This window comes from Bubalus kerabau, chromosome 17, assembly GCF_029407905.1.
Source record: "Bubalus kerabau isolate K-KA32 ecotype Philippines breed swamp buffalo chromosome 17, PCC_UOA_SB_1v2, whole genome shotgun sequence".
Taxonomy (NCBI): domain Eukaryota; kingdom Metazoa; phylum Chordata; class Mammalia; order Artiodactyla; family Bovidae; genus Bubalus; species Bubalus kerabau.
In genome coordinates this window covers 59244805-59257662 of record NC_073640.1, presented here as the reverse complement: position 1 = coordinate 59257662, position 12858 = coordinate 59244805, and the positions used below count along the sequence as shown (strand labels likewise).

Below are 12858 nucleotides of genomic sequence, written 5' to 3'. Positions count from 1 at the left end.
GGCAAGGGAAACTTGGGCTGAGAGACCCTTTGTCCACCCCCCCCACACACACTTCTTATCAGCCACTAAGCTGTGTCTTTTTTGCCTCTGTTCCGTGCCAGGCTGCCAATCACCGTCACAATGATGTCCTGTCTGTCCTACCTCACTACTCCCATGCCTTTTTTTGCGGCTCCAGTCACAATGTATTAATAGGTCCCCGAAGGATTCTTTCCCAAACGGTTTCATTCCTTCCTTTTAGGAAAGAGTAGAGGAAAGATAACCTCAGCTTTTCGGGCTAGAGATAGGTGCATGCTAAGCCACTTAAATCGTCTCTTGACTCTTTGCAACCCTATGGATTGTTGCCTACCAGGCTCCATTGTCTGTGGGATTCTCCAGGCAAGAATACCGGGGTGGGATGCTATGCCCGCCTCCAGGGGATCTTCCCGACCCAGGGATCAAACCCGCGTCTCTTACGTCTCGAGAATTACATCCCAAATTGACTTCTGAGCGTGCTCAGTCGCTTCAGTTGTGTCCGACTCTGCGACCCTATGGACTGTAGCCCGTCAGACGCCTAACGAGGGTCATTTAGGATAAAAGATGTCCCACCCGGGCTTCCCAGGTGGCGCTAGTGGTAAAGAACCCATCTGCTAATGCAAGAGACTTAAGAGATGCGGGTTTGATCCCTGGGTCAGGAAGATCCCTAGGAGGAGGACGTGGCAACCCACTTCAGTATTCTTGCCTGGAGAATCCCATGGACAGAGGAGCCTGGTGGGCTACAGTCCAAAGGGTCACAAAGAGTCGGACACGACTGAAGCGAGTTAGCATGCACGCGTGACCCACTCACTCGGCCTCTTTGCTAGCCCAGACCCAGAAATCATTTTACATTCTCCCATTCATCCCATCGTCGTTCATCCAGCTGTTACTTCCTCAGAGAGTCCTTCCTCTGACATGCAGTCTATAATTCAGACTCATTTCTCTACTTAGCTTTTCATTCGTCCTCGAGGCTCGTCTCTCCACCGTGAAATATTCGGTATTTGTGCACTGTCTTTGTCACCCCCTACTAGAATGTGAGCTCCTAGCGGTAGAAAGTTGTTGGGAACTAGAATATCCTTGGCCCAGGGTGGGTTCTCAGACATTTATTGTCGAATGAATGAAGGGACAGAATCTACGCCTCAAAACTGTTGGACTGTGTAGAATGATGATAGGGCTGGAGTCAGACATTCTTGGGTTTGAATTTTGACTCCATCACTCTCTCTACCTGTAACCTTGGCACAAAGGCTTACCCTCTCTCTGAGCCTCAGGTTTCTCACCTAGAAATGGAGATAATTGCTTTTTAGGTACCTTGCGGGCTTGAAGTAGTAATCCTTGTTGGGTGATAGTTATTATTTTGGCTATTATGTGGTGGCTTGTTATAACATTTGGGAAAGAACCTGTTTAACAAGTGATGTGGTGATTGGTTAAAAGTGTGAGATTTGAAATCAGAAAGCCTAGTGCCATTGCTGTGTGACTTTGGCAAGTGATTCCACCTCTCTGAGCCTCCCCTTCTTGCCTAAAATGGGAACAAACAATATCCACTTTATGGAGTCTTATAAGAGTTCAATAAGAATGTTTGCCTAGTGTTTTCTTAGCACGGCTGACAAGTGGTGGACCCTGCTGACGTTATTAGTATGATTTCATTCTTTCATTTTTTTCTTTTTTGTTATTTTTCATTTTATTCCTTCAGTAGTTCTTGTTTATTTCCCTTTTTTTTTGAGGAAGATAATTTTGTAAGACCTAAAATAATTTTAAAAACTGTTTTATAGTATAATTGTAACATACATAAAGTGCTAAATTCTAAGTTATGGGTCAATTAAGCTTTTAATAGAGTAATACAGTAATGAAACCACACATATAAAAAAAGAGAATATTGCCTGCAGCCCAGAAGTCTTCACATTTCCTCCTAATTATTGCCCCTCTAAAGGTGACCACTCTTAATTATGGCCTCTTTTGCTCAACATTATAAAATCCATCCCATGGCAGTGGGTCATTCATTTCACTGTCGTATAATATTCCATTCTCTGAATATGCCACGATTGAACCATTTTACTCTCAATGGACATCGGTTGTTTCTGCTTTTTGGCAATTATGAATACTGTTTTAGAATTTTATTTATTGATTGATTCCTGTGCTGGATCTTTGTTGCTGCATGGGCTTTTCTCCAGTTGGGATGCGTGGGGGCTAATCTCTATTCAGAGTGCTGGGGCTTCTCATCACAGTGGCTTCGCTTTTTGCAGAGTGTAGGCTCTAGGTGCCTAGGCTTCAGTAGTTGCAGTTCCTGGGCTTCAGAGCACGGACTCAGTAGTTGTGGTGCACGGGCTTAATTGCTCTGCAGCACGTGGGATCTTCCCAAACCAGGAATTGAACCTGTGTCTCCTGCATTGGTAGGCTGATTCTTTACCACTGAGCCACTAGGGAAGCCATGAATACTGTTACTATGAATTATTTATTTAGATTTTCTTTAATTACTCTCAGTAATGTATCATAGTTTCCTGTTTAGAGATCTAGCAAATCTTTTGTTAGGTTTATTCTTAGGTATTTTGCTTGTTATGCTGATTCAAATCATATTTTTAAAAATTTCAGTAAAAATCTTTTTGTTCATAATGTTTAGGGATATAATTGATTTTTTTATAATTGATTTTTGTATGTTAATATTATATACAGTGAAGGGTAGCAGAATATACCACTCCCAAAATATCCCACTATGACATAAGGATCATTTTGAGCTGAAGACAGTTGAGAAACAGATATAGATGCCCTTCTCTATTTGCCTAAAAGCTGGATATAAGTTGTTTCTTTTTTTTCTGCCATGCCTTCTGGCTTGTGGGATATCTTAGTTCCCTGACCAGGGATGGAACCCAGGTCCACAGCAGTGAAAGCGCTGAATCCTAACCACTAGACCACCAGGAAATGCCCTGTATTTTCTCTCCTTATTCAGTGTGATTCATCTAGATTTTTTTTTGAGTTTATTATTTTTGGCTGCAAAGGATGTGGGATCTTCACCCCCCCAACCAGGGATTGAACTTTTGCCCCCTGCATTCACAGTGAGGAGTCTTCCACTGAAAGTGTGGACTTCCCCTGGACCACCGGGGAAGTCCCCAGTCTGGATATTGTCTCCTGATCTGTTTCCCAGTGTGTCTCATCTGCTGTGAAACTCATCTACTGATTTTTTAATTTATAAATTCTAAAATATACATTGGATTCCATCTCCCTCTCCCCTCTCTTTTATTCTGTTTTCCCCTCTCTTTTAGATTCTAGTTTTCTGATGAAATTCTCCATCTTTTCATCTATTTTTTGAACTTATTCATCATAATTACTTTAAAAGCTGTGTCTTAATATTAGTATCTGGATCACATGTGGATGCATACTTCAACTGTTCTGCAAACATCTGTTTCCCCAGATGCCAGATGTGGTTAAGGTTTATGGCATCCTTATGGACTGGGGGCATCCCAGGTGGCCCTAGTGGTAAAGAACCCACCTGCCAATGCATGAGACTTAAAAGACGTGGGTTTGATCCCTGGGTCTGGGAGATTCCCTGAAGGAGGAAATGGCAACCCACTCTTGTATTCTTGCCTGGGAAATCCCATGGAGAGAGGAACCTGGCGGGTTACAGTCTGTGGGGTCACAGAGTTGGACACGACTGAGCAACTTAGCATGCATGTATGGTCTGCTAGAGGGAGCAGACTTGTCAGAACATTCTACCTAATCAAAATAGGTAGATACAACCCAGCAATTCTTTTGCTGATTAGAGCCCCCCCTTCCTGTCCTTCTTCTGGACCACAAAGGGGCTTATATACTAGTGTTTGCTGCTGCTTCTGTGCTGTACTTAGTCATATCTGGCTCTTTGCGACCCCATGGACTGTAGCCTGCCAGGTTCCTCTGTCCATGGAATTTTCCAGGCAAGAAATACTGGAGTGGGTTGCCATTTCCTTCTCCAGGGGGTCTTCCCAACCCAATGCTCTAACCTGTGTGTCTTCCTCCTCCTACATTAGCAGGTGGATTCTTTCAGCAATGTGCCACCTGGGAAGCCCCGGGAAGCTCTCTACCAGTGTTTATTGTACCATTATTTGTAATGGTGGGAAATCAGAGGCAACTCAGGTGTGGATCACTGAGAGGGTGGCAAGGTTGACCATGGAATTGGGTGGATTTTGGATGTACCAGTGCAATATGGAGGCATCTTAAAGATGGTACTGAGGGACTTACCTGGCGGTCCAGTGGTTAAGACTCCATGCTTCCACTGCAGGGGGTGTGGGTTCATTCTCTGGGGAACTAAGATCCCATATGTTCCACAGTTCAACCAAGAAAATAAATAAAGATGGTACTGAAAAGAAAAAGGCCCACCGGAATGACGTATGTAATACCACCAATGTAAATTAAAAATTTTTGTTGTTCAGTAGCTCAGCCATGTCCAGCTCTTTGTAACTCCATGGACTGCAGCACATTAGGCTTCCCTGTCCTTCACTACCTCCCGGAGTTTGCTCAAACTCATGTCCATTGAGTCGGTGATGCCATCCAACTCTCATCATCCATCGCCCCCTTCTCTTCGTATCCTCAATCTTTCCCATCATCTTTTCCAATGAAAATTAAAGATACGTGCATCAAAAGGAATATTAAATAAGACACTTGTTAGGAGCTGAAATGTGTCCCCTGAAATTTCATATGTTGAAGCCCTTACTGCTGGTGCCTCAGAATTCTATCATATTTGGAGGAAAGATCTTTAAAGAGATAATTAAGATGATGGGACTTCCCTGGAGGTCCAGGAGGTCCAGTGGTAAAGAATTTGCCATATAGTGCAGGAGATGGAGTTTGATCCCTGTTTGAGGAGCTAAGATCCCATATGCCTCGCAGCCAAAAAAAATCAAAGCTTAAAACAGAAGCAGTGTTGTGACAAACCCAATGGAGACTTTAAAAATGGTCCACATTAGAAAAAAATTTAAAAAAAGAATTATTAAGATGAGTTCTCAGGACCTCCTAGTGGTCCAGTGGTCAAGACTCTGTGCTCCCAATACAGTGGGGTGGTGGGGTTCGATCCCTGGCCAGAGAACTAGATCCCATATGCCACAACTAAGATCCCTCAAAACCAAAGAAATAAATATCTTTCTTTTTAAAAAAGAGAGGAGTTCTCTAGGGTGGGCCCTAATCCGAAATGACTGATGTCTTTATAAGAGGAGGGAATTTGGACACAGATATGTGCGTGCGTGAGAAAAGACCACATGAAGATACAAAGATGGCTGCCTACAAGTCAGGGAGGGAGGCCTTAGAAGACACGATACCTGTCAACAACTTGATCTCAGACTTCCAGCCCCAGAACTGTAAGAAAATAAATGTCTCTTGTTTAAGTCACCCACATCTGTGGTATTTTCTTAGGGCAGTCATAGCTGACTAATATACTAAAAATACACTTACCAAAAATAAACATTAAACACAAATAGTTGTCAATGGCAGGAAAGTGAATGGGACTGGGGGTGGGCTGGGGAGAGAAGGTATGGAAAGGCCAATCAGGTTTTGATATTCTCCATGAAGACATATTGATGCTTATTTGGGATAATAAAAAAAAATCTATTTTTCCCCCCAAAAGAAAGTTCTCTTTTATTTACACTCACATATTGCTAGTTTCCTGAATTTGCTGAGTCTCTGTGCAGGGTGATTCCAACCGGAACCTGGGCTTCGAGGGGGGAAAACACACGTTGTGTCTGCCTCCCCTGCAGGACCCAGCACCTAAAGACCCAGATGTGCCTTCTCAATGGTGCGTCTTGAGGGAGGTGTTCTGGAGGGAATAGGAGTTGCTCCGAGGATTTGGAAGGAATGGGCAAAGTGGACAGGGTGCTGAAGACAGGGACTGTGAGTTTCCAGGTGGCTGAGACAGCAGGCCTAGCTCTCAAAGATGGAGTCTGAAGTCCCAGGCATGGAGGGACAGACAGAGGGACAAACGGAAAGAGAAACAGAGCGAGTCAAGATGGAGTCAGCATGTGATTTGAGAGGGAAGGAGAAGATAAAAATGAGGAAAACATCTCTGGTGGTCTAAGTGTTAAGACTGTGCACTTCCAATGCAGGGCACATGGGTTTGATCTTTAGTCTGGGAACCAAGATCCAACACTGTGTGGCATGGCCAGGAAAAAAAAAAAGATGAGAGTGGAAACAAGTGGTGTGGATGTGAGATGGAAGTGCACATGCATAGTTGGGGCTGGAGGTGACAGTCTGGACATGCAGTGGGCAGAATAATGGCTTTCCCCAAAGATGCTGTGCTGTGTTGAGTCACTCAGTCGTGTCCAACCCTTTTCGACCCCATGGACTGTAGCCTGCCAGGCTCCTCTGTCCATGGGGATTCTCCAGGCAAGAATACTGGAGTGGGTTGTTGTGCCCTCCTCCAGGGGATCTTCCCAACCCAGGGATTGAACCCAGGTCTCGCACATTGCAGGTGGATTCTTTACCATTTGAGCCACCAGGGAAGCCCAAGAATACTAGAATGGTTAGCCTATTCCTTCTCCAGGGGATCTTTCAGACCCAGGAATGGAACCAGGATCTCCTGCAGGCAGATTCTTTACCAGCTGAGCTCCCAGGGAAGTCCTCTCCCCCAAAGACGGCCCCCCTCTAATTCCTGGAACCTGTTTCATATGCTGTCCAGGCGGGCCCAATCCAATCCTGTGAGTCCTTCAAGGCAGAGAACTCTGTCCTGCTAGAAGAGGAGGAGGAAGGCATAAGGGAGATGGGGCAGAAAGGACATTCAGAGAAAATTTTTGTGTATTTTTGTGAGATTTGAGGTGTGGGACCCACATACAAGAACTGTAGAGAGACCTCCAGGAACTAAGAGTGGGTGGCCCCAGAAGACAGCCAACAAGGAAGTAGGGACCTCAGTTGAACCTTCAGGGGACCTGATCGTGCCAACAACCTGAATGATCTCGGAAACAGAGGCATCCCAGGGCCTCAGGTAAGAACCCTGCTGGCTAACACCTTGATGTTGCCTTTGTGAGACCTGCACAGAGGACCAGCCCAGCCATCCTGGATTTCTGAACTATGGATTAGTGAGAGGATACATTTGCACTGTTTTCAGTGGCTAGGTTTGTGTGGCAGGGATAGGAAGCTAATGCAGAGTGGACAGAAAGGACTGGAGTGAGAGTTGGGAGCCCGAGGGCAAGCAGAGCAGGCGGTAACAGAGATGGAAGCAGAGGGTACAGGTGGGACAGAGGTTGACAGAGGAGATGACAGAGTTGCTCAGTCGGAAGACAGATGGCGTCCGAATGAGGGAACAACCTGAGGACGCTGGCAAGAAGTTACAGCTCAGCCAGAGGCCATGCTCAAAGCTAGGCTTGGTTGGCTGAGGCCTGGGGACAGATCCCAAAAGGAGACGGTGCTGCTGGAAAAAAGGTTTAATTTCCATATGGTGCTGGGGTCTGGTGGAAGGTACAGGCAGGCTTCCCCGGGCTCCACCCCTACAGCTGCTGGGAAGGCCTGAGGATGTACAGGAAGTGGGCCTTGCGGGCGGGCAGCCTGGAGTGAGAGGAGCTCTGTGCACTCTCTTCAAGTCCGTCCTCGCGGGTCCCCTCTCGGAGCCCATCCCGGATGGCCTGCAGACGGTGTCGCTTCTCACTGAGCCAGTGGCTGCCCTCCTGGGTATCCTGGTGGGACCTCCGCCGCGGCAGCTTCATGATCCAGACGGCCACTCGGGGATGGGGCTCTGGGTGGAAGCTGTCCATGGCCTTCGGGACCGGCACCAGGGCCTCCTTCTCCTCTATCTTAGGAACCTGGTGAAGGGGGCGGGGAACAAGGAGACCCTCTCAAACTCCAAGGGTCAGCCTCAGGATGCTCCCCTGGCATACTTAACCCACTCTGCCACCTAGGGAATACTTTGGGAATTACAGAGTTGACCAAAAAGTTCTTTTGGGTTGCTTAAACTGAACTGAACTGAACTGAACTGATAGAAGCATGTTAATCACTCAGTCGTGTCCTACTCTTTGGGACTCCATGGACTGTAGCTCACCAGGCTCTTCTGTCCATGGGATTTCCCAGGCAAGAATACTGGAGTGGGTTGTCAGTCCCTTCTCTGGGGGATCTCCCCCTACCCCCACCCAAGGATCAAACCCAGGTCTCTTGCATTGCAGGCAGATTCTTTACTGTCGGAGCCACCAGGAAAGCCCTTTTCATACAAGCTTAAGGACAAACCCAAACTTCTGGGCCAGTCCAATAAAGCTCACTTTGCCTTATTTACAAAGGACTTGTGTTTTAGAAATAAAAATACTCTGATGTTTATAATATACTCTGGGTTTGAAAACACATTTTGGAGGTTTCAAAAGCACTTCCAGATTAAGCATCCCCCTGAGGTTTAGAAAGTAATCTGAAATGTACAAAGCTCTTTGGGATTAATGAATCATGACCATAGTTGCAACGGGTGATCCTGGATCACAATTGATTGAATCCTGGATCAAAAATCATATGAGCTCTTGTGGACAGCTTTCGGTCCAGCAGGGACGTTTCAGTGTCTGTTTGGTCCTTGTAACTCAAAGTGAGGGCTGTGGACCCACAGCATCAGCATCACTTGGGAGCCTTTAGGTATGCAAATGAGCAATCCCCCGCCAACCACCTACTGAATCAGAGTCTGTGTTTCAGTCACTTGAGGTTTGGGAAGCCTTATAGGAGATGGTTACATATTGAATTGTAATCCCTGCTCTCCAATTCATGTGTTGAGGTCCATTAGGACCCTAGTACAGGGGTTCTTAACCTCTGACATCTCATGTTTGATGATCTGAGGTGGAACTGAAGTAATAATAGTAGAAATAAAGTGTACAATAAATGTGCTTGAATCCTCTCCCAAACCACCTGCACCCCCGTCTCTGGAAAAACTGTCTTCCATGAAACTCATCAGTGGTGCCAAAGAGGTTGCCCTAATAGCTCAGAATGTGACCTCTTTGCATATAAGATCACTGTGGTTTTCATTAGGTAAGATGAGGTCATTAGAGTGGGCTCTAATCTAACACGACCAGTTTCTTATGAAAAAGGGAAATTTGGACCTAGAAATGCACAGAGAACTGCATGCGAAGATAAAGACAGATGGGGTTGATGCATCTACACACCAACAGCACTAAGTAACTGTCAGTAAACCACCAGAAGCTAGGGCAGAGGCACAGAACAGGGTCTCCCTCACAGCTCTCAGTAGGAATCAACCTTGCTGACACCTTGATCTTGAACACCTCGCCTCCAGAACTATGAGAAATACACATCTGTTGTTGAAGCCACCCAATCTGTGAGACTGTTATGGCAGCCCTAGAAAACAAATACAGAGATAATTGACGTGTGTGTGTGTGTGTGTGTGTGTGTGTGTGTATGTGCTGGGTTGATCACTCATGTCCGACTCTTTGTGACCCCATCTACTATAGTCTGCTAGGCTCCTCTGTCCATGGGATTTCTGAGGCAAGAATTTTGGAGTGGGTTTCCATTTCCTCCTCTAAGGGTTCTTCCTGACCCAGGGATTGAACCAGAATCTATTGTGTCTCCTGCATTGGCAGATGGATTCTTTACCACTGAGCCACCTGGGAAGCCCTGAGATAATGGATATCAAAGTTACATTTCTTGGGTGTAAAAATGGAACTATAGTCATGGAGGTGAAGGAGATATCTGCTGAAGGGTTTAGGGGTGAAGTGTCGTGATGTCAATCATTTACTGTCATATGGTTCAAAAATAAAAAGGTAAAAAAGAGTCCGTCTGGTAAAATGTTATACAGGTAGTGAATCAGGTCAAGGAGATATTTTTGGTTGTCACAGCTGGAGGGGGTGGGTGCCTCTTCCGTCCAGGGGTAGAGGCAAGGATGCTGTTAAACATTGTATAGTGCACAGGACAGCCCCCACAACAAAAAAATTACACGGCCCCAAACACTAACAGTGATGCTGTTGAGAAACCCTGCTCTGTGGGAAAGGGGACACAGGTTTACTGTACTTTTTTTTTAAAACTTTTCTGTAGATTTGAAGTTTTTAAAATAAAAAACTGGGAGTGTGTATGGGAGAACCAGGTGGGTTTACTAAGCACTTGAGGGTTCTTAAACCTTTTTAGGTTAAAAAAAAAAAGCACTTTGCGATCAGAATTGCTCTTAGAGGTTTATGAAGGTGAGATGCACAAAGGATTGGGGGTTCATAAAGTACTTAGGACTTATTTAAAAAATCACATTCTGACGTTTACAAGGGAGAGATTTACCAAGCTCTTTGGGACAGATTAAAAAATACTTGGAGGTTTGAGTACTTTGAGATCAAAACACTCTGAGGTTTATGAGGGTGAATCTTATTTGGGGAAAAATGCACTTTCTTTGGTTTACAAAATCCTCTGGGGTTTAAAGTAAGAGAGGATGTATCTCTGAGGTTGTAAGCCTCATTTCTGAAAGCTGGTTAGTCCCTTTTGACAGATGACAAAACTGAGGCCCAGAGAGAGCAAGTCCAGCACAGAGGGAGTGGGAGAGTCAATTCATTAATCTATCATTTCTTGCTAAACTACAGAAAATGTTTGGGCTTGGACACTTTGCCAGGGGTGTGTCCTAACCTTCCAGTCACCCTCCAAACTCCCCTCTCCTGGCTCAATGGATGCCACCACCTTTTCGGAGATCACCACCTCTCCTGTCTTGTTGTCGGTCACCTGTGAGGACAGGAGGAGAGAGTGAGAACAAAACTGCCTTCCTCCTTTGCCTTCCTCACCCCCACCTCCACCAGATACTGCAACATGAGGGATCGTGGAGATACTCCAGGAGGGACTTCCTGGCATAGGCACCTTGTCAATCTGGAGGTGGCTGGAGAAAGTGTTGTTTCCCAGCCTGCGCTCCTGGTTCTCTTCTTGGTGGTAGTTCCTAGGGAGGCCCCGGAAGTCCATAGGGGCAGAGAAGAAGCTGTCCATGCCCCGCAGCAGGTCATCCTGGGCCAGAGGAGGAATCAGTGAGCTGTGGAACATCCAGACTTCCCAGGACACCTGGAGCCTTGTTAGGGTCCCCCTTCTCTCTCCATCCTCTGACCCTGAGGGCCTAACTCGGTCACCTCCTGCCCCCATATGTCCCATCACCTTTCTATTCCTGCCCCTCATCTGTCTTCCGTCTCTCTGTCCCTATTGCCCTCTCCTCCCTCTCCCTCCCTCCCTCTGTCTCCCTCCCTCTCTTCCTATCTCTCGGTCTTTCCATCCATCTTTCTGCCCCTTGACTCCCTCTCTTCTTGTCTATCTTTCTACCTGGTCACGACCCCTCTCTCCCACTCTTTCTTCTCTGAACTCTTTCCGTCCCTCAGTCACCATCTGTCACCCCTGTTCCTCTTCTCTGTACATCTTCTTTCCCCCAACCCAGGCCACAGCTTACTTTCAGGAAAAGCCGTGTGAAGCCTTGGAGTAGACTCTGAAGACCTAGAAAACCTGAGGAACTCTCCTGGACGTCACCATCGCGGATCGGGGCTGCAGTGGAGGGGGGCACCGAGGCAGAGGAGAGCAGCAGCAACGGGAATAGCTGGTGCCACATGGCGGGGCGGGCTGGGAGGCTGCGGCGAGGACAGGGGTCAGAGCTCCCCCTTCCCTAGACAAGGACACTTCCCGATCCCTGGTCTGGAAACTCCTCAGACTCCGGCCATTTGCCCCCCTCCCCTTACCTTCTACTCCAACACCCCCGGTCCAGTACGGTCCCTCCCCTCCCCCCAGACCCGGCTCTTCAGGGCTCGGTCTCACACAACGGATCTATCTCATTTCTTTCCTTCTCCCACATTCGTATCCAGATCTCATTCCTCCTCACCTTCTCCCACGCCCCGCCCCTTCTTCTGGGTCCCGCCTTTATACTAGACCACAGCCCGGTCACCGGACTCAAGACTCCCGCCGTCCACGGACTGTTAAATCCAAACAGTTCTGTTCTCGAGCCCAGGTCGGATACTGGAGCGTTGGAGGGGCTCCGCGAGCCCTGGACCCGCCCCTATTGTCTGACCACGCCCCATCTGCTTACCTCACCCCTAAGGCCGGCCTGCTACTGGGTAGTCTCACCCTTGAGTAGGAGCCACGCCCCTTAAGCCAGAGCGGGGAATGGATTTCAAATTCACACCCCCATAGTCAGACCGCGTCCCTGTCGGCTGACCTCTGCCCTGGAGACTCAGTGTGGCCGGTATTCTCTGATCCTGGCCATGTGCTGGAGTCTCGCTCCAGTCGAAGGTGGCCCCGCCCCGACTTAGGGCTACGCCCCACACCTAGGCCACGCCTCTGTGCCCTGGATCTTGTCCCTAGAGCCCTTAGTTCCATTCCTAGGCTCCCTCTGCTCTTGAAATACAGGTATCCGAACAGTCCTTCTGATTCCCCCACTGCTTAGTTTTGTATCTATCTTTGAAAGCTTCTCCGTGTCCCTTCTCGTCTTCTTTAGGTTTTGAAACGATTAAGGCGCTCAACAGAGGGCAATGTAGGGACGCTGAACTCTACGGTTCCACCAAAAAATTCCTCCCTAGAAACCCTAAAGACAGCCTTATGTCCCACCTTACAGGGAACCCGGAACCTGGGCTCCCTTCTTCCTCAGGACATGAGATTCTTGATCCAGCCCCTCTAGTCTTGTCAGTTTGAACACTCATCTTTAAGGGATATAATTAAGGGACTCTCATCTCTCTCCTCCGGCAACCAAGGCTCTCTCCTGGTCCTGGGACAGCGGCCACCTCTAGTCCACTAGTGCATGTGGATGCGGGAGTCTGCATCTTCGTGAACTTCCAATAAACTCCCAGTCGTCTTGCCCAAGACCCTTAACTCTGATGAGGTCACAAGGAGGCCAATCAATCAAGAGAAACCAATGGAAATCAATAAGAAACCCATCTCCATACTTCTATCCTCAAAAATACACTTGAGGTTGAACAGGGACGATTCTTC

General features: G+C 47.2%; 1 protein-coding gene across 5 annotated transcripts; it reads right to left on the bottom strand.

Moving 5' to 3' along the window:
* Positions 1-7377: 7377 nt before the first annotated feature.
* Positions 7378-12687, bottom strand: DKKL1 (dickkopf like acrosomal protein 1). 5 transcript variants are annotated; one of them, XM_055552273.1, is made up of 5 exons: positions 12478-12687; positions 11333-11507; positions 10762-10902; positions 10537-10629; positions 7378-7757 (listed from the first exon to the last, which is right to left on the bottom strand). In XM_055552273.1, the coding sequence occupies exons 1-5, from the start codon at positions 12567-12569 to the stop codon at positions 7446-7448; spliced, it is 813 nt and encodes a 270-aa protein (XP_055408248.1). In that variant the 5' UTR covers positions 12570-12687; the 3' UTR covers positions 7378-7445. The 5 variants fall into 5 exon arrangements, with proteins under 5 accessions (XP_055408248.1, XP_055408249.1, XP_055408252.1 ...); XM_055552274.1 differs by having other exon boundaries at positions 10588-10629; positions 12478-12686; XM_055552277.1 differs by lacking the exon at positions 12478-12687 and adding an exon at positions 12089-12169.
* Between the last annotated feature and the right edge of the window lie 171 nt (positions 12688-12858).

Excerpts from the sequence above, each read along its gene's own strand:
- DKKL1 (XM_055552273.1), bottom strand. The coding sequence starts at position 12,569 with ATGAGTGTTCAAACTGACAAGACTAGAGGGGCTGGATCAAGAATCTCA. Across the intron at positions 10,903-11,332 it reads TCACACGGCTTTTCCTGAAA|GATGACCTGCTGCGGGGCAT; the intron begins GTAAGCTGTGGC and ends CCTCTGGCCCAG. Across the intron at positions 7,758-10,536 it reads GTTTGGAGGGTGACTGGAAG|GTTCCTAAGATAGAGGAGAA; the intron begins GTTAGGACACAC and ends CCCCTTCACCAG.